Genomic DNA, 26,570 nt, shown 5'->3' with positions numbered 1-26,570 from the left:
GCGATCACTCAAAAAATGAGACAGAAAAAATAATCATAAAGACGTAGGTGTCAACAGAAAATCTACGGTAAGATATGTAGTGAATTTATAACTGTAATAATGTTAAAGTAAAAAGGGAATATCATTTCCAGTTCTTTATATTTCATCGTGCGAGCTAAGCTACACGGAAAAGCAGAGAATCATTGAATATGTTTTTGGGCTTAAAAGTCGAGAGAGCAAGTACAGAATGTTTGGTTGTTCCCCCTCTTAGTAGCCTCTTACGACATGCAGGGGGTACAGAGATTGCATCCTTTCATTCGAACCACAGTTACGTAAAAATGAAAGAAAGATGTAGCGTCAAGATCTACGTCCAACAATATTGCAGCTGACCCAGCACACAACATTCCCATAGCCTTACCTAACTTATCAAGATGTACGTCCAACAATATTGCAGCTGATCCAGCACACAACATTCCCATAGCCTTACCTATCAATATAGCTGCCTCTGTGGATCCGTGGTAGAGTGTCGGCCTCCGGATCCCAAGATAGTGGGTTCAAACCCGGCAGAGGTACGTAGTCGGATTTTTGAAGGGCGGAAAAAAGTCCATTCGACACTCCATGTCGTACGATGTCGACATGTAAAAGATCTCTGGTGGTACATTTGGTATTTACCCGACAAAATTAATTAAATCTCAGCCACAGACGCTCAAGAGAGATCCGGTTTACTCTGTCTGCCATCTAACGGACCTAGAGTAAAACGGAACGTCGAAATTGACGAGCAGACAGCCAGATAGCGTAAAATCGAAATGTCTGCACACGGTAGCTGAGGACATACGATTATTATTATTACTATTATTATTATTATTATTATTATTATTATTATTATTATAACTATCAAGATGTACGTCCAACAATATGGCAGCTGATCCAGCACACAACATTCCCATAGCCTTACCCTTACCTATCAAGATCTACGTCCAATAAAATGGTCGCTGAATTAGCACACAACTTCATGGCCCTAAATATATTCTCAAGATACTTGTTGTGTGAAGAATTCTGCTGCCTTTGGTGATGTTACCGTATGTAAGGGGCTTTGCTGTGATCTAGACGAAACGCCAGTCAAAGACAGAAGAATAATTCGTTTAAAACATGGCGCCATTTGCACCTACTGTATACAGAATGCAGTGTTCTGGCACACGGTAATAACGCGAGGATGAAGATGACGAAGACTTAGTATAGACAGATGACGAACACTGGTTGCCTATTTACCATGGTGTAGGTTTTCTGTCCACGCAAAATTGTCAGTGCTGAATTGTTGACGCTTATTCTAGTTAGACCCCGCCAAAAAAGAAAAGTCCATGACAATTCGTTGAAATTTGACACTGTATGCCAAATTTTAATGTGACGTAATTCTTAATTACGTGGCCATAAAACTTATTGCCCTTGTGTGAACACTGGTATTGATACCGCGGTTACGATAGAGACGTTAATTGTATCAGACAACCGTTGGGCACCTCCCACGGCGTCTTTCTCTGTGAGTAAAAGCCTCCCCTGGAGCAGGCTGAAGCACGATCTAGAGATACAATGGACATACGATCAACAGCCAGTGGCACCAACAGCGTGGAATCATTAGACTACCTTCTCCTTAGAAAAAACCGGAAGTGCAGTCCGCGTTTACACTTAGAACTGGCAATTTTTGTGTCTCACATTCTACTGTGATACGTGGTTAGCTTTAAAAAAGTGATATTAATCGTAGTAGAACATAATCTTCATAAATGGACTTCTTTATCGCCCGGTCAATCCTGGTGGAGATGCTGCCTTTTTTAAGGAGGAAAAGGTTTCTGAATTAGAACATTTTAATAGCCTATGAAAAAAATGAAATGGCGTATGTCCGATGACAAGTTCGGCTCGCCAGATGCAGGTGTTTTGATTTGACACCCGTAGGCGACCTACGCATCTTGATGAGGATGAAATGATGATGAAGACGTCACATACACCCAGCCCCCGTGCCAGCGGAATTAAACAATTATGTTTAAAATTTCCGACTCTGCCGGGAATCGAACCCGGGAACCCTGTGACCAAAGGCCAGCTCGCTAACCATTAAGCCATGGAACCGGACAGTAGCCTATAAGAGGTGCAGACAAGTGTGAGAACTACCGTATTATATCACATGCTTGAAAGATACTAACACATGTTACAGAAGAATTAAGAAACAAGCTGAAACCGAATTAGCAGATTAGTTTGACTTTTGAAATGTGGTGTTGCAAAATAATACTTCTTTTTTGCTAGGGGCTTTACGTCGCACCGACACAGATAGGTCTTATGGCGACGATGGGATAGGAAAGGCGTAGGAGTTGGAAGGAAGCGGCCGTGGCGTTAATTAAGGTACAGCCCCAGCATTTGCCTGGTGTGAAAATGGGAAACCACGGAAAACCATCTTCAAGGCTGCCGATAGTGGGATTCGAACCTACTATCTCCCGGATGCAAGCTCACAGCCAAAAGAATACTGAAGTTCAGATTACTAGATGGTATCTCTTATTATTATTATTATTATTATTATTATTATTATTATTATTATTATTATTATTATTATTATTATTATTATTATTATTATTATTATTATTATTTATCTGTTTTTCCTCCAGGGTCGGTTTTTCCCTCGGACTCAGCTAGGGATCACAAATCTACCGCCTTAAGGGCGGTGTCCTGGAGCTCAGCTCTGGGTCGGGGGATACAAGTAGGGAGGATGACCAGTACCTCGCCGAGGCGGCCTCACCTGCTATGTTGAACAGGGGCCTTGTATGGGATAGGAATACTGGAAGGGATAGACATAGAAGAGAAAAGGAAGCGGCCGTGGCCTTAAGTTAGGTCTAATTCCGTCATTTGCCTCGAGAACATGTGGGAAACCACGGAAAAACACTTCTAGGATGGCTGAGGTAAGAATCGAACCCCCTCTACTCAGCTGACCTCCCGAGGCTGAGTGGATCCCGTTCCAGTCCTCGTACCACTTTTCAAATGTCGTGGCAGAGCCGGGAGTCGAACCCGGACCTCCGGGGGTGGCAGCTAATCACACTAACCACTAGACAACAGAGGCAGAGCCTTTGCAATATTGTTACCATAATTCTATACCTTGCGGTCAACAACGACAGCTGTGTTCTGTCTTCCTAGGTGTCTCTACTCAGACGTAATGAAAGCCTGATCGAGGCTGATAATTTAGATATTGTTGGGAATAATAATAAGCTTAGCTTTATTTCTATAGTGTAAACGAGTTTGCAGACAATGAATCTGTGGACAATTATCACACACTTATTCAGTTTCGGCGAAAGAGGCAAGAGATAACAATATTGTCAATGTTTTCTTCCCATGCTTGTTCAGAAATTTTGTAAATATTTTGGGTATTTCTTCAACTAAGTCTACTTAACCCATTTCAGCCATTGATAAAATATCAATGCATATAAAAGAAGCCGGGATGTGAACACAAAAGGGTGAATGAAACTTGGTACCGAAAGGGTTAACGATCATGGCTGACCATGCGGACAGCAATGACAATACGTAGCTATGCTAAACTCGGTTAACGTGGATATTTATCATCCAACAATGCGGTGAGATGAGTTGAGTTGGCAACACTGCTTAAAATGAAAAATGAAATTGCTAATATCCGCAGAAGCTGAAGCGCCACTTTCGCAGACAATGGTGGTGTGTTTGCTATCCGACCAGAAGGGCTTCCTTGTCTGGGCCGACAGCTGTTACGTGGGAGATGATGCGGTTTGTTTCGTTCGTTCTTTGAGAGAGGGAAGGCGAACCCCCTGCTGCGAACTTTTGTTCATCTCACATTCGAACAATTATTGTCGTAATATTGGTTTACGATAGAGTTCATTAGCGATCTCCTACGGTGGCGCCACCAGTAAATGCGGCATAAAATCAATTCTCTCCGTTACGGTCACCTGAAGAGAATAGTTCTATTAGAAAACAAGGAACAAAAGATTCGTTTATAGTTGTGTCATGCAAATAGTAGCTTTTTGTCTCTTTGTAGTTCCAAAAAGGAACAGAAAAATCTTCTAGAACCTTTGAAATCAGTGAGTGATTGATTGATTTGTATGTATTTACTTTTTATAATAGAAACTACAGCTATGGGGCCGAACTCTGCGTTCGGGGGCGGCGTGGGTTCGAACCCCAACTTCGGCTCCCCTGGGAATGGTTTTCTGTGGTTTCCCATTTTCACTTGCAAGGCTATTCGGGGACATTTCCTATACATAGACCACAGCTAATGCCTTTTCATCTCCTTACTCAATGCCATTCATTTAATCTCCATTAGCTCCTCTTCTAAGGTTGGCGTCAGGAAGGGCGTTCAGCCGTGTAAACATGCCATCTAAATTCTACTCACCTCATCCCCTACCCAGTATCAAGGAACTATTTATCTATACATCGTCATTATCAGGACGTGTTCTTACTATATACGATATTTTTACCCCTGTTGGTGGGGGCGGTAGAATTAACACCCACAGTATCCCCTGCCTGAAGTAACAGGAAACTAAAAGGGGCCCCAGGAGCTTTCGACTTGGGAGCGTGGGTTGGTGACCACGGGGTCCTTAGCTGGATCCTGGAATTGCTCGCACACTTACTTGTGTCATTCTCCTCACGTTCAAGGTATCGAAGTCTAGAGAGTCTTTCATTTTCACGTCTTCCTTGGCCTCTTATCTTGCTCTGGCCGATACCTTCATATTATGATGTGTTTGATCCCTTCCCTTTTTTCTCTTTGATTAATGTTAATACAGTAGAGGATGGTTGCTTAGTTGTACTTCCCCTTAAAACAATAATCTCCACTACTATCCGGTGATTTTATTCGTGTATTGAATATTGTAATAAAAATAAAGTATTGTGAATCAGATGCACTGATTGTCTTGAGACGTAGACTTTCACGACCACTAAATAACATTATAATACATATTTGGGGATATTAGGTCGTGTAATATTAATCATCAGCTGACGCGTTTCGATCCTGCGACCAGGATCGTGTTCAGAACAGTAACAAAAAATAATGGCAACTGTCACTCCAAAGTAACCAGACTCAAGATAGAGAGACCCTGCTAGAAATATAGTTCATTCCACGGCCTCCAGAGTCACGGAGAAAGATGTTAACGTCATGGCTATCCTTCATAGTTAACTCGTCAACACCAGGCTAGAAATAGCCGCACAATATTTGTATCCAACTATATATTTTTAATTACAATTTACTTTACATCGCACCGACACAGATAGGTATTATGGGGGGGGGGGGGAGGAAGAAGCCGTGCCCTTAATTAAGGTACAGCCCCAGCATTTGAATGGTGTGAAAATGTGAAACCATGGAAAACCATCTTATGGGCTGCCGACAGTGGAGTTTGAACCCACTATCTCACGAATGCAAGCTCACAGCTGCGCATGGCCATCTCGCTCGGTCCAACTAAAAATGGTCTCCGTTCCAACAACGATGGTATAAGTCTAGGTTTGGTAGTCGTTTAGGACGTAGAGACTAACTAAAAATGGTCTCTGTTCCAACAACGATGGTATAAGTCTAGGTTTGGTAGTCGTTTAGGACGTAGAGACTAATAGCATCCCAGCATTTCCTTGAAATCTGACCTGCCCTTAGGATGCGGGATACGGGCTATCAGCGCTAACGGAGGGCATTTTTAACATTTCCTGTAAAGAAGAGTTTCATGTGCTATGCTGGTACGTTCTGTTCCTGTTTGTTTCCCATTATGAATGTACTATGTTTAGTTGTATAAAATGTGTTCTAACATGGAAATAAAACGTTTCCGGACTCATGTTCATATAACATATTTTCTTCTCCTACGCACGAGGAATGCGTCCTGAAAGTTTGGCCATACCTTAGTATTACACCTGTATTATTATTATTATTATTATTATTATTATTATTATTATTATTATTATTATTATTATTATTATTATTATTTGGCCAGTTCTGAGGAGATGATATGGAAGGAACCGAAATGTTCTGCTTTGCTCTTGAAAACAATGGCAACTACTCCATATTTCCACTCACTTTACAAGAAACGACTTATCTTGTAAGATGTTCTTCTTTATGACGAGAACACACCTGAAGGAGAGACCCATAAATCATTGTGCGAGGCATTGGCCCGGCCTCAACAATTAGCACTGTCGCTCAGGGTGCTGTGCTCTATGCGAACTCGTTTAGGTCAAGATCTGCGTTTAGCATAAGCGCTGTAGGCGGTGAGAACTGGTAAAGGGCTGCCTGCCTAATGTAGTGTATGTCTCCGTTATAAAACTGACCGTATACTTCTTTGAACTGGGTTGAGTCTTCAGTGAATACCTTTAAGCAAAGTACGTGCCTCAATTTTCGCCATCATCGTGACATAAAGGCTATACCTAGTCGATCCAATCAGTCCTGTCTACCATCAGCAGGAAGTGTTTCCGTTCTTCTTCGTACAATATATGAGTCAGGTAGGATTTACAAAGTCTGTCTATTTCCTTATTTCCTAGAACAATACGTTTCTCTCTACGATATTCTTAATCATGGTGTTTTGTTTCAAGATTATTTATTACATCATTTTATATTTCAAGGCCACTAGGGAGCACTTATGGCTAGTTATTTCTGGAGGTTTCCTTTCTCTCTCAGTATCTATTAATAATTAATGTTATTTGTTTTACGTCCCACTAACTACTCTTTTACGGTTTTCGGAGACGCCGAGGTGCCGGAATTTAGTCCCGCAGGAGTTCTTTTACGTGCCAGCAAATCTACCGACACGAGGCTGGCGTATTTGAGCACCTTCAAATACCACCGGACTGAGCCAGGATCGAACCTGCCAAGTTGGGGTCAGAAGGCCAGCGCCTCAACCGTCTGAGCCACTCAGCCCGGCAATATCTATTGAACCCATTGATTATTTCTCCTTTCTCTTCTGATAGAGTGTTTCCGGGACGCAGCACTTTTGGTTGGCGGGGACCAGGTGTTAACCGTATCACAGAGTTTGGAGAGGCCCAGGACATCAAGGTCAGAAATTACAGCGTAATTCAGGTCTTTTTGGACTTTATTCATCCAAAGACTTTTAATCAAGGAGAAGACCTTCCATTGGTGAAAATTACCCGTAGACTTTCAGTCACCTTCTCTGCATGACTATTGGCCGTCTCCTACTGTCAGTAGAGTTCAGAGTTCGCTTCTAGTCGGTAGTTTCCGTCTGGGAGAATTCTCGGTCCACAAATTTTCTTGAGGATACGTATTTCAACTTTATCCAGGTCGTCCATCCACCTTCCCAATTCATTATCACAGTATCTGCCTGCATTTACGAACTGGGGTATGACTATGACTACAGTTCTGTAGTGACGATCTTGGCATTCTTGGAAATGCACTTGTTGTATCGGAAGTGGAGGAAAGGTTAGGTACTAGAACATCGAGGGATTAAACAAGTGTTCAGTTCAGTCGGTGCGCTTCCTAATTTGAACGCTCGACACATTTAATTAGAAGATGGAAAGATGCTGGATGATAAGTCAAGAAAGTAAAGGAGAGCAGACAAATTAAACCTAGAAGACTATGAAGTTGAGGAATATGAAGCACAAGAGTTTTAAGATTTTTGCTGAGGCAGGATTTGTATCACCAACATTTTAAAGCCACTCTCTCAGATTTTGTATATTTTTGTTTTGTTTTTAGGTACGCTCAGATGAAACTAAAAAACGGACAGTTCACACAATTACCTGTGGTACTTTCAAACATGCAGTATCTAAAGCTGTCCTCTTTATTTCTAAATTAGTATATACATCAAGAAAATAAATTTCGTAAATTTTAAAGTCTACAAAAATCTTCTGAAAAATTAATTCAAAGAAACAAAAGCGAAGGACAGTGATGAAAAGCCACATATTCATTTTACATACAGTTAAGTTTAAATGAGGGAATTGACGTTGTCTGAACAGGCAGTATGTTAAACTAAGATTGTTAATAGTACGGTATTGTACCGTGGTAAGAACACTTCAAGTTGTTCTTCAAAAGCCATAACTAATTGCCAGCGTCGCAGACTTCGTTCTTATCTCTGTTTTGTTTAAGAGGCCATGGAACTACCTGCTCTAATGGAAGCTTTTCTCTTGTTTCAGTATTGTACCAGAAACGATTGAAGAAGGAGCGTAAGGCTCGCAGGAGGCTCCAGGATCAACTGGAACTGGAAATGAAGAGACGAGCACAACTGGAAGAGGCGCTCAAGGCGAGCGGGGCTTCAGCGGAGGCTCTGCGCATGCTCAACGGTGAGTTAAAGCCTTATTTAATTTCCAAGATATTCCAATCAAACGTTTTTGTTTATATGAAATAAATTAATACGTGTGACACGCAGCAACGTCTAAATCTATAGACCAGTGTGATGCTAGGATTCTGTTTCTATTCTTGGACCACTTCCATTGCCATTTGATAATGCCCACCCAATAATATCAACATAGTAGTTATCATAGAAAATTTAAGATGGATTGCCGAAATCGCTTGTTGAGTGCTTCCAACTGACTTGTATGGCGAGTGAGTGCATGAATAACCATATTTTCCCCCAAACTATAAATGTATAATTACAGATTTATACTGAAATATCTTCTTTTATTATTACTGTTGTTATTTGTGTAATGGTTGTTGTGTTCATTTATATTGTCATGTAGTTTCTGTAATTATTTCTATTATTACTATCGCCAAGACTTACTTATCACATTCTGAGCGAGCTCGGTGAAAATACTGTGAAATAGGATCGTACCCTTACTTATACATACTCAAAGTGAGAATCTCTCCTCTAACGGGTTAGGGACCACCGGTGTATTCTATACTCCTAGCCGCTTGAGCACGAGGATATTCTCCCATTCTATAGCAACTGGTATCTCGACTATTAGGACTACTTTTTGGGCCATTCAGCCGTTGCCCATGGTTCACGAACTAAGACGTGACTACAATAACGCACACCACGAACCTAGGAGAATAATGGACTCTGTTATGGGGGGTAAGAAGAGTAGAGGGAGACCAAGACGACGATGGTTAGACTCAGTTTCTAACGGTTTAAAGAGGTATAGAACTAAACGACGTCACAGAACCTAGTTAGAAATAGAGGATTGTGGTAGCGATTAGTAAATACACAGAGGCTTGCAGAATGAACGCCGAGAGGTATAACAGTCTATAATGAAGATGTATGTATGTACGTTATTATCTCCATGATTACTGATTATTAAGCATTACTACTATGTTATATAATTCAATGTTTGTTGACTTTTTCACTATTTCAGTTACATAATTGTATAATTTTAATGTTATTATTAAGTGTAAGAGAGGGCCTTGAACCTGAGTTCACCACGAATGAAGACGATTTACTTACTTACTTACTTACTTACTTACTTACTTACTTACTTACTTACTTACTTACTTACTTACTTACTTAGGCCTACTTACAATACTTTAGCACACAACAGACATTAACCGTGTTCAGTTACAGGACAAATGAAGGAATTTACATGAAGATGGTATTCAGTCTCTCGTCCTACTGCCTAAAACCGTAAATTTCTAACGAATCATTTTTGAGAGTCACCTGTAGTCGAGAAACGCGGGATTCAGGGAATTGAAAAGGGAAAACCGACTCAGGACCTAAAGAACTACCACGAATGAACTAATCAGTTCTCTAGAATATGATCCATCAATACTTCACACCACAGCCTGCACGGTTGCTAGGTAACATGCGTCACACATTTTGTATCACTAATTTCGTAATGTACATTTTCAGATGACTCCCAGCCATAAGACATATTATTGTGAACAGTCTGCATGGGAATCTTGCAAGGCCTATCATCATAAATTCGAACTTGCTCCCTTGCAAATTCGGGCCAGGTCGCTAGTACTGTATTCACTGAAAACAGCTTTCATTTAAGTTTGATGGCTTCATAACTGTATACCAAGCTTCGTGTCCTTTTCAGCCGAAAAGTGTTCCATTTCCTTACTTCATTAGTTATCATTGACCGCTTGGTCTTCCATTGTTGTGGCCTATGAACCTGATCTGTTGAAAGGCTTGCTGCAGTAAGGTTTCCCGCGATATTTGACACTTTGCTAGCAAATGGTAAGCTGGTGAGAAAGGCTGTTGCTCATTCATAAACCCACATGACACTGTCCGATGAAACAAAATACAGAACTTCCTGTCTCCTCCACTATTGCCTGTCACATACGATCGGATGACCTCCTTCAGCGTACTGTACTTGCGTGTATGAGTAATGGCAGGAGTGTGGTACCTACGTGGGAATTATAAACATAGTAATAACAAGTAGATTTAATTTGGGAGATATTCCAGTGACAATGCCTGCTTACAGAATAAGTAAACTCGTCTCCTCATCCCGAGGTGGCACAGTTCTTTTTAGTCACACTCCCAATGGAGGTGAGCTGCATCTACCGTTTAAATTTCTGATACTACCGGGAATCGAACCCGAGTCTCCGAGGAAGGCAGCCAAATATTGCTAACCGTTCCGCTGCAGAGACGGACCATACAAAAGTAAAGAAACGAAATTAAATAAAATGCTTATTATTGGACTCCACAGCGAAAGTGCAACGTGTGCTATGGTTGGCAGAATTTAAATCACTCGCATGTGTTCAGTGAATTGTGTGAAAAAACTCCCAGAACAGAAAAAAAATTACGAGGAAAGTGACCTTTCATTTCTCAAGCTGGAAAACATCACGAACAACGTGTGAGTGAAGGGTCTGTGGATTGTATCTGTACAGCAGATAAGAGTACACGCTAGTAGGGTCTACGGGTTCATCACGAGCAGTTCACGACATTATTCACACGTATTCCACGTTTCTTAATGAGAATTTTCATGGATATTGATAGGTGGGGGGGGGGGGGAGTAATTCTACTTCATCCCCCTTAGTCTCCAGATTTGAACCCTTTAGACATTTTCGGGTAGGATTTATTAAGTGTGTTTTGTGCAGGTGAAATATTCGAGATCAGGTTGATTTGAGCGACGTATCTTTGACCAGTTAGTATTAGTATTATTTTATTTATCACAATTTTGTACAGAAATATGGAAGGTCTAGTGAAAAGACCTTTCCCCATGTACATATAAAATGCTACGTAGACCTATGCTTAAAATGAGGTATTTTTATGATATTTATATGGTTTACATAACATTGAGCAAGATATACATGCACACATAATTTCTCAAGACTCATTCACTCACTCTCGTGCTCATATACTCGCCTTCACTCTACTAGTCTGTTATTCGCTCCTTCCTTCCACTCCACCAGCCTGCCACTCACTCACTTCTCCACATACTCGCGTTTTCTGAATTGACATTTCTCTTTATGTACAACTAATGAAATGAAATGTCGTATAGCTTTTAGTGCCGGGATATCCCAGGACGGGTTCGGCTCGCCGGGTGCAGGTCTTTCTATTTGACTCCCGTAGGCGACCTGCGCGTCGTGATGAGGATGAAATGATGATGAAGACAACACATACACCCAGCCCCCGTGCCGTTGGAATTAACCAATTAAGATTAAAATCCCCGACCCGGCCGGGAATCGAACCTGGGACCCTCTGAACAGAAGGCCAGTACGCTGGCCGTTCAGCCAACGAGTCGGACTATGTACAACTGAAATGTTGGAAGAGCCAAGTTTTTGTATAAATATCGTGTGTTGAAATGGGAAGTGTGCCGTCACCGAAGTCACATTAGTCATTACCGTAGGCCATGGTGGTCAAAGATGCTGCGGCTGCGGATTTGTATAAATAGCATGTGTTGAAATCAACGGCATGAAAGGTATAGACCAGGGCCTCTCAAACGCCCAAACTCTCACGCGTGCAGAGCGAGGTGCATAGGCTCTGTGCACTGTGCATCGGTACGCTTCGCCTCAACTCGGCTTGACTCGGATGGTGTAGTGTGCTGAGAGCGACGAAGCGTTTGGTGGTAGACGGACGACGTGTTTATCAGTGAAATAGACAAGCGCACGACAACAACATAATAATGGAGCAACCTGTTTCGAAGAAAGCAAAGACTTCCGAAAGTCCATTTTGTTTGTTTGTTTGTCGTGTCGATAACGCCAAATGCTTAATCTGTGGGACGATAATTACGTGCGTAAGAAAATCATCTATTGAAAGACACTACAACAGACTACATTCGGAAAATTATTGTGAAATTATAGGAGACGTCAGAGAGAAAGAATTAAGGAAGTTGAAACAGCTTGAAGAAGAGCATTCTGTATCCACAAATGAGTTTTGTTCCAGTACTGTAGCATTTTCATTTTGGTTACGGGTTCTGCATTTTTTAAAAATTATGTTTACATTCCTCTCAAACATGTATGTGTATTTCTAATTAACTTTTTTAATTTTTTTAATAACACTGGTAACTTTGTCCCATACAACTGTGCGTCTCCGCTCACCACACGTAAACATTTCGCAGTGGGGGAGAAACAGCAGTGAAGGTGAGGAACGCGGAGACAGGCCGAACGGGGAGACAGGTGTAGGGAGAGAGGAGTGGGGGGTCTGCACTCTGGTCAACCAAGCGAAGTCGTCTTTTGCACCGTGCACAGTGCATGCACCACGCGCATGTACCCTGAGAGGCCCTGGTATAGACTGCTAAACATACTCGTTACAGCGCCCCTGGTTGAAGCACGGCGAACTAACTTTTGTCTGCAACTGTCATGGCGGTTGCCACTTCTTGGTCTTGAGGGTTAGCCCTTATCAATTCAATGAATTGATGAGATTATATGTTATTGCAAATTAAAGATTTATTTAAAAATAAACACGACATTTTCAAACATGCTTAATGTTGCATTGATGTTATTATGAAATAAGCGCAGTGAATATGGTGAGCATTTGCTTGGTTAAAACAAGAATTACGTATGTAGAAGAATGGATAATTCGGAATCATGCACTAACAATAAAGTCATTCACTACAGAAAGACATGTTATTTCTTCAGCAGTTCAATGAGGAATTGACACGCGTAGAGAAATATACCACTGCCTTTTCATGACATACCTTCAGTGTCATTCTGGTATAACTTTTGAATTTTGCTTCTTTGTCTGGTTTGTTATGTTTTATGCTTTTTGCTACTTATGGCTACGGTACTTTCTAAGAAATGCTGTGCAACATGCAGCACTTACGTCCGTTGGTTGCCGTGTAGAATATCTCTACGGCATCCTCTGCCTGCCGTAAAGGGCCACTAAATGGGGTAACCTCATATTCTAAAGTTGAGGACACCTGACCCCTGGTTGAGTGTAGCATTCCTTCCACATACGGTATCCTACCAGCGTTACCAATATAATATTTCTACCGGACCTCTCTTGGTCAAACCTCGCCTGACTTCATTCTACTGAATTCATAGCCTACATTTATTTATTTATTTATTTATTTATTTATTTATTTATTTATTTATTCATTCATTTAGTTTAACCTTGCACACCTTCTCAAAGACCTACTCCATCACACAACAACTTCTGCAGATCCTTTCTATGGCAGATTCAGAGGAAATAAACATATGTTTTGCCTGCAAGTGCCAGTGGTTCAAGTAGATTCAAAGATGGCCATCAGATTAGCAGTCTATATTTTGAATGTCGTTGGTTGAAATAGTAAATGCACCGTCAGTGACGTCACATTAGTCGTTACCGTAGGCCTTGGTCACCAAAGATGCTGCGGCTACAAGTTCCTTTGACGTAGAGTTGCAGTTCTCCTCGATGTAACATTGAGTTTCATTTATTGAAAGACATATTCTTGATCATTAGCAAAGGTAAACGTTTCCTTTTCCGGTAAAGTGCACATTTTTAGTGATTAGTAGAGGTACATTGCATGTAATTGCTAATCTAGCATGTGCACAATAGACCTACTTTGTAGGCACATATACCACCCATACATCACCCTTTACTTCCTTAAGTTCGCATCTTACAAACAGTAACCAATGAAATGAAAAGTCGTTTGGCTTTTAGTGCCGGGATATCCCAGGACGGGTTCGGCTCGCCAGGTGCAGGTCTTTCTATTTGACTCCCGTAGGCGACCTGCGCGTCGTGATGAGGATGAAATGATGAAGGCAACACATACACCCAGCCCCCGTGCCATTGGGATTAACCAATTAAGGTTAAAATCCCTGACCCGGTCGGGATTCGAACCCGGGACCCTCTGAACCGAAGGCCAGTACGCTGACCGTTCAGCCAACGAGTCGGACACAGTAACCAATTAGGAAGCCCAACAAAAGTCTCAGGTTCAGATGGGCAAACCTTACAGGTAGACAGATAGAAAAGGATAAAGGAAATCCAGCAGTTAAAGAACTTGTATCACAAGATTTCTTTTTTTGCTAGGGGCTTTACGTCGCACCGACACAGATAGGTCTTATGGCGACGATGGGATAGGAAAGGCCTAGGAGTTGGAAGGAAGCGGCCTTGGCCTTAATTAAGGTACAGCCCCAGTATTTGCCTGGCGTGAAAATGGGAAACCACGGAAAACCATTTTCAGGGCTGCCGATAGTGGGATTCGAACCTACTATCTCCCGGATGCAAGCTCACAGCCGCGCGCCTGTACGCCACAAGATTATTATTTATAGTTAAAACTTTGATCATTACTCCAGTCCTGTTCGCGCAACCTTAGTACAGTGGGTCACCACTTGCATCGCCAACATCTTTGCACAGTATGACTGTCGTATATTACTTTCTATCGGGCGACGTGAACATGTTTGTCCTGCGCGGATTGATGACGCTATGTATTTCTGATCGTTCATGGACATGACTTCATATCCTATTATATTCGTATTTTAGCCAATACCCATGCTAACAGATGGTCCAGCAATGATGAATAGCGTATTCTACACTTCATTAGGTTATAAATGTTCTTCAGGGGGTAGGCTGATGGGTCCCCGGACATGGCAGTCCTTTGCATCTTTTCTACTTCCTCATCTCCTTATAAAGCTTACGTGAACAGGTCTGAAATTTTACCAAACTCTGAACATGTTTAACTTATGAACATTTCCAGTTCTTTAATGTTTTATTTATTTCTTGTGATGCGAACTCAGTCATACTACCCTAAAATCTGGTCCTGGGTACTAGAGTAGAAGTCATTTACAATAGCATCAACTCGTATCATTGAGTACGAACACCAATAGATTCACAAAACAAATCTAATTAGTTCTGTGCAAAACGCTTCTGAAGATTTTTTAAAGGAGGTTATGACGATATCTTCATTACAGAGCAGAATTTCTTTGCAATTAGTTGAGCTACTTGACAAACATCTCAACCGGACCTGCTAATCCTGAGCTCGCTTCTCCCAACACGAACACCTTTCTTCTTACAACTTGCGGGGATTAATTTTTAACTTTTAAGAACTTCATTACATCTTACGTGTTCGTAATTAAAGAGGAAAGTGGAAGTGGTGTGGGGTAGAAGGGAGAAAAGGGTGTGCTACCTACAGATTTCCTTTGCTTGTATCAAGCAGCAAAAGCAAGCGAAATTCAGGTGAGGTATGGATGTAAGTTAGTACAGTATGATAACATGAGAAAGTTTCATGGGATAAACTGAGAACTGTTTAATAGCAGATTTAATAACAAAATGCTATATACAACAAATCCAATACCACAATGGCCAAGTTAATGAAGGTGTCTCCATTTCATTAAAAAATAAAAACATTGAAAGAGTAAGTCAATAACCTTTGGGAGCACCATAACTGACAATATGAAGATGAGACGCCGTATTAAGATTTTTAGATAATCTTTCTAAAATGTAAGGTCATTCTTTTGTGATGATAATCTAAACTTCAAACTTAGGCAAAAGCTCTTGAGATGTTACGTCTGGTCAACATTGCTTTATGGAGTAGAGACCTGGACTGTCAGAGCTTCCTCCATGAGCAGATTAGAGGTCTTTGAAATGTGGTTACACAGGAGAATGCTCAGAATAGCCTGGAGAGATATATTTCTTTCTTTCTTTCTTTCTTTCTTTCTTTCTTTCTTAATCGGTTTACCCTCCAGGGTTGGTTTATCCCTCGGACTCAGCGAGGGATCCCACCTCTACCGCCTCAAGGGGAGTGTCCTGGAGCGTGATACATTGGGTCGGGGGATGAAACTGGGGAGGATGACCAGTGCCTCACCCACGCGGCCTCACCTGCTATGCTGAACAGGGGCCTTGCGGCGGGATGGGAAGATTGGAAAGGATAGAAAAGGAAGAGGGAAGAAAGCGGCCGTGGCCTTAAGTTAGGTACCATCCCGGCATTTGCCTGGAGGAGAAGTAGGAAACAACCACTTCCAGGATGGCTGAGGTGGGAATCGAACCCACCTCTACTCAGTTGACCTCCCGAGCCCTCGTACCACTTTTCAAATTTCGTGGCAGAGCAGGGAATCGAACCCGGGCCTCCGGGGGTGGCAGCTAATCACACTAACCACTACACCATAGAGACGGACTAATTTAAATTTACGTAGTATTTAAGAAAAACAAGGTACCTGTTTATGGTGTTCTTAAAAAGATAAACACTTAGTGAATCACCTAAGCAATGTAAAACAGCTGAAAATGTTCTAAAAAGGAACGAAACATGTACTGTGTATGATTAATTGATTTGCTAAAATGCAAATATAAGTATCAAAAAGGTGGAAGATTTTTTATTTTTATTAAGTCTTTGTAAACCACCGGACTGAGTCGGGGTCGAATCTGCCACCTGAACTCAGAAGACCAGCGCTGTACCGTCTGAGCTGCCCCATCCCGGCGATTTAATTTGTATCTTTTATAGCATCACAGGAGAATGGATTGGTAGATTTTCATAAGAATTTGTGTTTAATTTTAGGATAGTGCGCGTAGGAACTTAGCCATAAGTTGTTCAAAAATTCACCGGACGAGCAGCTTAAGTGGGGACGTATAATATAAATATTGATGTATTCCTTTATTGGTTGGTTTCTTGTAGAAAAATGTATTCAGAATATTATTTAGTGTAATTTTATTCTATATCTTTTACCGATTAACGTAAAAACAAGGGAAATATTCGTGCCGATCTTGTGGAAGTTCCAGTCCAAGAGTGGGTAACTAACTCCATGGAGAGTTGTAATGGAAATTGCCCTGGCAACGTTTAAAGGCTTTGTACATATGTCTGTACTTTAATTTTCGAATATTAACGTGATACTTGGCTTTTATTGTCCTGGAAGAAAGAGACGAAATCAAGAACAGCAATAAAGCAGAAAGGATTAAACTACGAAGGCCCAAAGAGTACCAGGAAGCGAGCTCGTCACGACAAGCCACTGTTAGTCCCATGTCCACCTATGCCTCAGAATCTCAGGAGCAATTCTAGGGGTCGAAAAAGTGAAATCATCATCATCATTTCGAGCTCCAGGTTCCCAGTTTCTTCTTATCAAAGTATAGTTTCTGTTCCTCTATCTCCTCTCACTTGACATTCCTCTTGCTGACCTCCGATTTCACTGTGTCTATCCATCACTCCCTTTCCCTCCCTATTGGACTCTTCCCTCTCACTTCTCTGTTAAAGTAATTCCTTACTGTTCTCCTTCTGTCCATCCGCATTACATGTCCAAACCGTTCTAGCCTCCGTCTTCCTAAAAGCTCGGTAATAGGTATTTTGATGTCGGCCTCCTCCCTGATTGCGTCATGCCGAATCTTGTCCTTCCTGGTATTTTGGTTCAATGTTCTGATTAATTTAATTTCTGTTGAATGGATTTTTCGTATTGGCTTTGTTGTGTAGGGTATATGTTTTGAAATTCAAAGTGAGAACTGAAATGAAGTAGAATTGACATCAAGTCCTGTCGAGGAAGGGTACGAAAGATAGTTAAAGTAATTCTTCTTCTTCTCTTAGTCTGTCACTTCGTTTCGCACTCTAGTGGGTCGCGGATGTCACACAATAGCACGTGGCTCTGGTTTGCAGCCGGAAGGCCCTCCTGATGCCAATCTTTTCGGAGGGATGTTATATTCCATTTGTTTTACATTGCACCGCCTCAGAGAGTTCTTATGGCGACGATGGTGTAGGACTGGGCTAGGACGGGGTAAGAAAGTGACAGAAACATTAATTAAGATACACCTGCCTGGTGTGAAAACGGAAAACTATCTTAAGGGCTGCCGACAGTGGGGTACAAACCCACCATCTTCCGATGTAAGCTAACAACTACATGCCTCGAAACGCGTAATCAACTTTTAATTAATTAATTAATTAGTGTCTAGAAATTTTCAGCTGAGAGGATTACTTCTTTACGGAGAAAATGCCTTCATATGCATGGTTAATTTTTGATTTGCCTTGCGAACTTAGTTCACCAAGTGTAGGAAACCTTCAATTGTTAAGTTCCTAGTAGGACTTGGTTTGTTGTGTAGTACTAATTAAGCTGGCTTCTTGTTTGCCAGGGGCAGCACAAGACGCTGCCAAGAAGCCAAGCTAAGGCAAGGAAGGCTCTTGATTGACAGCGGCAAGACTGCTCACCACCTGCCTTTGACATGTTAAAGCACTGCTAACCGCGTAACTTGTTGCAATCAATCAGAGGGTTCATATTATAGCAATCCTCTAAGCTCTTCTTAAAGTAATGTCAACCATTTCGCTTTCTCTACTTGCGGATAACATTAAACGTAAGTTAAGAGGAAGACAATAGCCCATCATACTCAGAGTATGCTTTACCATAAGATGCTTGTGCAATTTATTTTTAATGCTGGAAACTTTTCTTAACAAAGTGGGGCTCCACAAACAACGAAAAACGTAAAATTAAGCAATTTCCTCAAGTGTGCCGAAAGTTGAAGGGTTAAAGGGCCCGGAAGGGTTTAAAATTTTGAGTCTTAGATAGCTCTATAAAAAAAAAAAAAAAAAATCGAAAATCACATCCAGCCTAAATGCAGCTCCGAAGAAATATCCTACAGTAAAATCGCTTGTTTCGTTACAAGTTTTTGCCCAATTAACCTATTTACATATCTTTCTGTAGTAAGTTATGTTACTTGTTTCAATATCTTCAGGATTTTTTATTTTTGAAAAAGGTCCACACCGAACGTAGTTATAAGGGCTTAAGTGAAATTCTGCATGAACTCTTATTAGCGCTCGTAGTGGTGCTTAAGTGAAATAATGCATTGACTCACATTAGCACTCCTAGTGGTGCTTAAGTGAAATACTCCATTGACTCACATTAGCGCTCGTAGTGGTGCTTAAGTGAATAATCCATTGACTCACATTAGCGCTCGTAGTGGTGCTTAAGTGAAATAATGCATTGACTCACATTAGCGCTCCTAGTGGTGCTTAAGTGAATAATGCATTGACTCACATTAGCGCTCGTAGTGTTGCTTAAGTGAAGTAATGCATTAACACACCTTAGCACTTGTAGTGGTGTTTAAGTGAAACAATGCATTGACCCGCATTAGCGCTCATAGTGGTAGACAAACGCAAATTGCTTATCTAATCGACCAGATAACGATGATAAAAAAAAGGATTGTAATATTTAGGAATAAATAAAGAATATATTCTCATACTTTTATTATATTTTATTTACCTAAAATTCGTAGCTCATATCTCTAGGATGTTTCCAACATTTGAGTTGCTATCCTGAAGGGCTAGAACTATGGATTTTTGAATCTAGCGCTGGGCCTCTCAAACGCACAAAATCTCTCGCGTGCAATCTGAGATGCAGAGGTCCTGTGCACAGTGCATCGGTCCCACTCGGCTCGGCTCGGGCCAGTGCTTCGTCTCGGGGCGACTCGGCTGAGCTCGGCTCAACTCGGCTCGGATTTGGAGCGCTACGGAGCAAGTGAGGAAGAGGGAGACAGGCGGAGCGAGCAATACAGGCGTGGGGAAAGAGAGAGATAGCGCTATTGCACCAAATCGAGGAGTGGGGGTCTGCACTCTGCTCAACCAAGCGAATTCGTCTTTTGCACGTTGCACCGCGCAATGAATGCACCCTGAGAGGTCCTGATCTAGCGAATCGCTTTTAGGGCCAAGAGTGTCAGAGAACATGTTCGGCTCGGCCGGTCCAGGTCTTTCTACTCGACTTCTAGGTTTTTCGAGATGATGGCAATGAGATAGGGGGAGGGTGAATCCCTGTGTCGGCAAATAGCCTACTCCTGTCAAATAATACCAAGGGGTTTGTTCAAGGCTTAACTTCCCAATAGAAGGACGAATCATCATCAACAGCGTCGTATGCCGTCACTCCTTTAGAACAGTGCGGGGAGTTTTGTAATTCAATCCAGGCTCTTAGCACGCAATCTACTGATCGCCGGCCAACATTTTGCTCGTGTGTAAATTTCTTCCACCAGTGGGACTCGAACCGGCTTATAACGGTGTGAGACCATAGTGACGATGCTGGCCACAGGCTGGCCTGTTTAGTATGATTTAGTATTAAACCGACACATGTTAAATGAATAATATTTATTCCAAAGAATGACACCCATAAAATATTACAGTATAACGGTAGCAGTAGGAGAATTGACACCATAGCCTACAAGGAATCAGAGGGTGTGGGTTATATAATAGACCAAATAGTTCGTTTTGAAATCTCCAGAAGACGTAGATAGGGAAATGAAGCTGACCTGCGAACCGAATATGCCTTACTATAACGATAAATTTTGATTGAAGGATTAATGGTAGGAGTTCCATGGACTATTACTCCATTCATTGTGAATTTTTGGAAGCAGTTTCTTTTAGATGTTCCAGAACTGCAAACTATTTATTAGCTTTACGAGGTTCCATTTCATTACTTATAAATCATTAATACTCTCGTAATTTAACGAAATTATATGAATAATGTAATCAACTAAATTATTGTAAATCGAAATTATACATTTTTTTCGTTATGCTTTGTCCATTCTGGCAACCTTCAACTGAGGGAAGTTTTGTAAATTAAAACATTAATATTTGTTATAGATTTTTTAAATTGGTCATCCATCACTTTGTTACTATCATTACCTGCATTGTTATTCTATTAAATTATTAGTTGTATTTTTTACAAGTTGCTATACGGCGCACCGACACAGATAGGTCTTACGGCGACGATGGAGTAGGAAAGGTCTAGACGTGGGAAGGACGCGGCGTGGTTTAATAGTGATTTTTTATTTTTTATTATTCTTGTATATCATAATCTGTTTAGATGGAAGAGAGGATCGAATTGCATTAATGTTACCAAAAAAAAATCTATTATTAGACTGGTGGCATGCTGAATGATGTATCCACTCTGACAAATTTCACCTTTTCTTCCTGCTTAACAGCTCGGTGTTAACTCTTTTCATTCAAATGAATACTACAATTTTCGCATCATGTATTCTTTATAATTCTGAAGTATTTAACATGTTTGATGGCTTGTTGTTTCCAGAGAGTTCAGCAGAGCATCGCGTGTCCGGAGAGTCCACCGAGGGTACGTATCCCCGCCCTCAGGCTGCGGCTCCTCACGTCCCCGAACCACCCAGCGAGAAACAGTGGAACTACTCGGGGCTCGATCTCATGGGCTCCGGGGCAGCCTTTTGGCAGAACTACTCGGGTGAGTGTCCTTTGAATTAGCCTCCCTTCTTTCTTTGTTTTCAAAGTATCCGGATGCTGAAGATTCTAAAATGTATTACCCACCATTGAAATCGGATCAAAAGAACTGTGAAGTTCAATTGTAAAATGTCTGAGATATAAAACAAAATATTTACCACCTAATTACATTTGTCCAGGCTTCAGACAGAGTTTTAATTCGCAATGGCTGTTGGAAGACATACTTTTGAATATTACCTTTATAGTGTAAAGAATAATTAACCTGTAGCTTTCACCAGCCCTCGAACTGCCCCACAAAGGCCATTTTACTTATTCCAAACCATAAGAAATTTGACAATTTCCTCACTCAGAAGTATACGGAAAATGACACTTTATGCTTCAGTGGCTACTTTCCGTGCTCTTTTTTTTTATTTAAAAAAAAGCCTCTCTGATTGGCTGAACTCTGCTTCGCTTACCAACAGTTTCTCTTATTGGTTCAACATTCCTCTCGAGTATTTCTTTCAATTTCTCTCCTTGTTTATCTTTCGCTCACATACTCTTGTATCTGTAGTGTTTGTCACGGCCTCCTCGATCATGCATGATTTGGGTAACGAAGTGTCAATATCATTTATAATCAAATATTCAATTGAAAATATGGATAAAATATTGTACGCAACAGCAACTGAAGTGATGAGTTCTTCTTACTCTTTTCGGTATTATTGAGTAAATAACTAGTTTTAAATTGAATATCACCATTAATATCCTTCATGGAATATCGTATCAGTCCTCAGTTGTTACCAACCACAGAAGATTTTTCAAATTTCAGACACCAAAAGTAGAGTTTCTGAAGACTGAAATGAACTCAGAGCACCACATTCATGAATTCTAAAATTCTTAAAACCAATCATATTTTAAATGTGCTGTTTTAATTCAGTTAGTTTTGTAAGTGATAACACTAATTCAGATGATCATTGTTTGGCAATTTGCATTCTTGTCCATAGGAGGTTTGCACATGCTTAAAAAAACATTTCGAAATTTTAAAAAATGGAAATAATTGATATTTATAAAGCAATTCTGAAAATCAATGGAAATGATAGAAAGAGAGAGAGAGAGAAGGGGGGGGGGCGGGCGTGGTTAACTCAGTGGCTAAGCTGCTGGCTTCAAACCAGGAACGCTGAGACTTACATCTCAAAAATCACGTGGTGTCAGGAAGGGCATCCGTCCGTAAATCTGCAGTGAAACCAAAGCGACCACAGAAATTACTGTGATAATAGTGATGTTTTTAATAGTAATAGCAGCTACTGAAGTGTAAAGTGTGATTTTCCGTACCCTTTTGAGTGTGGACATAAATGAAGTTCTTCATAGTATGGAACAAAGTTTTACAACAATGACTCAAAGCACTTTTCACATATTTCTTTTTATCCAGGCTTAAAACCTACTTTAAATATTAATTGCCGCTTTCAGGAGAAAACACATTTCTAAGTATTACCTTTATATTGTAATGAGTAACTACTTTATTCCAACAACAGATCAGGCTTCAGATGTTATTAACGGTACAATATAGGTTTTTAAAATTTCAAACTAGCAATCTTAGAATTTTAGGACTAAAATAAACTCTCAGGACCTTAAAACTATAGCCTTTTCAACAACCTTTAAATGTAGTGTATAATTCAGTTCGTTTTCTAGGTGCTAATTCTCATCATTACTATTTTGTAACTTAAGTTTATTATGTGTAATAATTGTATTACTTGTCTTTGAGAGAATTTGCACGTGGTTGAGACAAAATTTAAAAATTGAGTTTTAGACGGATAGAAATCACAAAGACATTCTAACAGCAAACACCGTAGTATGGTTGTCAATTCATAATTATTATACAACTAAAATGATGTCACTGTCGTACATTAAGAAATTTTCCAAATTAATTTGTACTTAACTGTGAAAAATGTTATTAAGAAGACATAGAGATAATTAGACTAAAACAATGTACTTGCAGTTGCATATCTATATAATACAAAATAATAATTCTTAATTCATAAATTACAAGCATGCTTCATTGTTCTCGTTGTTTCGTAATATTCTTGTACCTCTTTTAGCATGTAATCATTTCTTGTCTCTTTGTACATACAAGCACACAAAACATGGTACCAAACGTGCAGTATTTCATCTTCATCATACTTACAATGTATAAAGAGTGTTAATTATTCAAGTTCAAAATTTCCAAAGTTTCATTTTCATAACAAGATCGTGTGTTTTCTGAATTTTAATGACATATTTATAGTTATTAACATTATTGTGTTACCTTCAAACAAAGATAAAGATTTCCTAAATGTCTGAGCTCCGAAAGTTATTTTTTATTAATTTTGTTCATTGCCATTAAAATTTATCAAATATTACAAAATAATTGTTTACTAAAAATAATATTCCGATTTTTGGAAATATGTAATGTAAAATTCGTGATTCAATAAATATTAAACAGATGTGATAATAAATTAATTATGTTATTTCCCCTGTACTTTCACGGAATGGGTTTTTAAGATGACGCAAACCAAATGAAAGCTTCTCCCGTGCGAGGAGAAAAGATTTTAATTCTCCCTTGGTCTCAAATATATGCGCGATAAAATGTGTGTAGGATTCCCCAATTACTCTGTATAATCTTCTTCATAAAAACACGTAGGTATTCCACCGGAGCATTTAATTCTAAAATCCCTTCTTTTTTAAAACAGATAGGGAGGGAAGAGTAGGGTAGCATGTATTCTTAATTTTCCCACTGTGTGATGAAGGAGGGAGTATGACGTGGTATGGAAGGGGTAAAAGGAGGGGGAAGGATGAAGAGAAAGCTGATTTCATTAGAGAAAAGGCTTCGTTTTAATAGAATCTTCCACCAATGAGAAATGAGCATTTTATAAGCTGATAATTGGTGAGTTTCTACGCGGAGGTACATTTTCTCCTTCCATAGGAAATTAACACACACACTCACAAAACCGTATGTGGGGGTAAAAAAAAAAGAAAGGTTTAAAGTGAGCCATAAAGCATTTGCTATGAAAGTAAATGAACCTCAGAACCAGCTCGCATATGCATTTGTTATTATAGACAACGAGCGGCTTAATTCTGAGGGAAAATCCATCCGAGTTCAGTGGATTACTCAGTTTTATGCGGCTTGCTGTATTAATAATAACAATATTGTTCTTTCTATATAACACAGTCTTCTATAATCGTCTCTCAAAACTCCTGGTAGACTTTTGATTCATCCGGATGTTTTCCTCGTTTATGATTGAGGAATAACTTACTGTATTTGCATTCTTAAAGACATTTTCATACTTTTTTAGCAACAATATCCAGAAACAAAAATTAAGTTCCCAGTGGCAAGGGCAATTATGTATATCCAATGCCGTACACGCGTACATTTGAAATTATGGCACAAAGCGAAACGATGGAACACACACGAGAGGGGAACCAAGAACGTCTCAGTAAATATTGGGTAGCAATGGAACAGTTCTTAGGATAACGGTGGTCGTAGTGTATGTTGACGCTCCACCACTGACGTGAAAGCGGTGCACATGGATACATTTCTACCCGGATGCTGTATTCATAGATAACAGAAACACATCTTGCAACATATTACCAGGTCTACAGCTTTGATGACGAACGATATTTCATGGTACAATACAGCACTGTACATTTGTATCAGTTATAGGAGGTGCTCAAAATATAGGATATAACAAAAATATGAGGTCCCACCCTAGATGCTCCATTTTCACACCAGGCTGTAGTTTAATTAAGGCCACACTTCTTTCCCACTCCTAGGACTTTCCTATCCCATCGTCGCCAATGGACCTACCTGTATCGGTGAGACGTAAAGCAAATTATAAAAAAACAGAAGTACTCAAAATAAAAATAAAAAGCAAATCAAAATTATGAGGTAAAATTTCAAGAAAACAATCCCCATATTCACGAAATTTATGCTTAATTATTAACGTGCCAAAGGCTGCAATATTTCTTATGATGTTCGTGGACCTTTTCATGCGTATGTTGTAGATGCGTTCTTTGCATAGTTTATTAATGAACCTGTCTGCAGGCCTGAAGGTCTCTTGATCCAGATTATATATTCACGGCCAACATTATTATTATTATTATTATTATTATTATTATTATTATTATTATTATTATTATTTCCCCGGTGTTCTTTTACAGTAGAGAAGATTGCTATCGAAGCCTAGTGAAATATATCAGATCTCTAGTTTTTCTTCAGTTACGAGTTCTTCAAAGCCCTATTCATCACTTTCCTCAAAATGTTGCAGGTTTCTTCTGCAGCTGTGTGCTGATGTTCCTGTCGAACTTAAGTTTATGAAGTACATAAAACAGTTGGTGCAGAATTTATCTGAGTGCAACCACCACCGTTGTAATGATCACAACAATTTCTCTTCAATACGTTGCCCTATAGAGTTCTATTCTTCTGCTCTCTACTAGAGTAGAAAGAAACACCGAAATTGACACGCAACCTGTGTAATTGGAGTTAAATCAAACTGCCTGCACATAGTAGATGAGGCCGAAGACGATTTTTATTATTACAAAGACTCCAAAGGGTCGAGGTTCGTGGGTTAGAATTATGCATTGTAATATACAGATTGCCCTTCGGTCTTAAATTTTTCCCAAAAAATCATGAAGGGATCCTTCATGTTTTCAAAGTTTATTCCCCATATTGCTGTATGGGCTAAAGGTCTTCTAAAATGATTATCCCTCTGTCGCCCTAAGATGTCCTTCAACAAGAAGAAAATCGTTCTTTGTGATGTTAGACGCGAGAGGAAAGTATTACATATCGATTTCTAGTTCACATTGTCGAATTAAACTCTGCTTTTAAAGAGAATGTGGACGGTGCAGTGCACAGGTACGTACGGTAATGAAGAATAGAAGAAAAGTGCACGAGGGAATAGCTGATATTAGAATTCCAATCTCGGAAGCAATCAGCTAGTAATGGGATGAAACCTGACTGAGCTCTCTGCTTCATGCTACACTGGCTCAATCTCAGCATCACTCCACTAGGACTCCATTTTCTGATTAATTTCACAATTTTGAGTCAGCTTTCAGAATAATTATCAACAGGATTACTTTTACTCTCAGATTTTCCTGCCGAAAGCAGACCTTTTCCTTAACAATATAGCCTGTTCGTTTTATTGCTAAGATCTTGCAGTAGAATAATAATAATAATA

At 40.1% G+C, this 26,570-nt stretch overlaps 1 protein-coding gene across 1 annotated transcript in view; it reads left to right on the top strand.

Annotated features, from left to right (window-relative positions):
- The window catches only part of dac (dachshund), a 1,035,159-nt gene that overhangs the window by 950,143 nt on the left and 58,446 nt on the right, over positions 1–26,570 (top strand). Inside the window, exons 9-10 of the mRNA XM_068229282.1 lie at positions 8,080–8,226; positions 21,224–21,388. Coding sequence (XP_068085383.1) covers positions 8,080–8,226; positions 21,224–21,388 — 312 coding nt within the window. The remainder of the gene's footprint in view (positions 1–8,079; positions 8,227–21,223; positions 21,389–26,570) is intronic.

The sequence above is a fragment of the Anabrus simplex genome, chromosome 9, assembly GCF_040414725.1.
Source record: "Anabrus simplex isolate iqAnaSimp1 chromosome 9, ASM4041472v1, whole genome shotgun sequence".
Classification (NCBI taxonomy): domain Eukaryota; kingdom Metazoa; phylum Arthropoda; class Insecta; order Orthoptera; family Tettigoniidae; genus Anabrus; species Anabrus simplex.
This window is presented reverse-complemented; position numbering and strand designations above follow the sequence as displayed.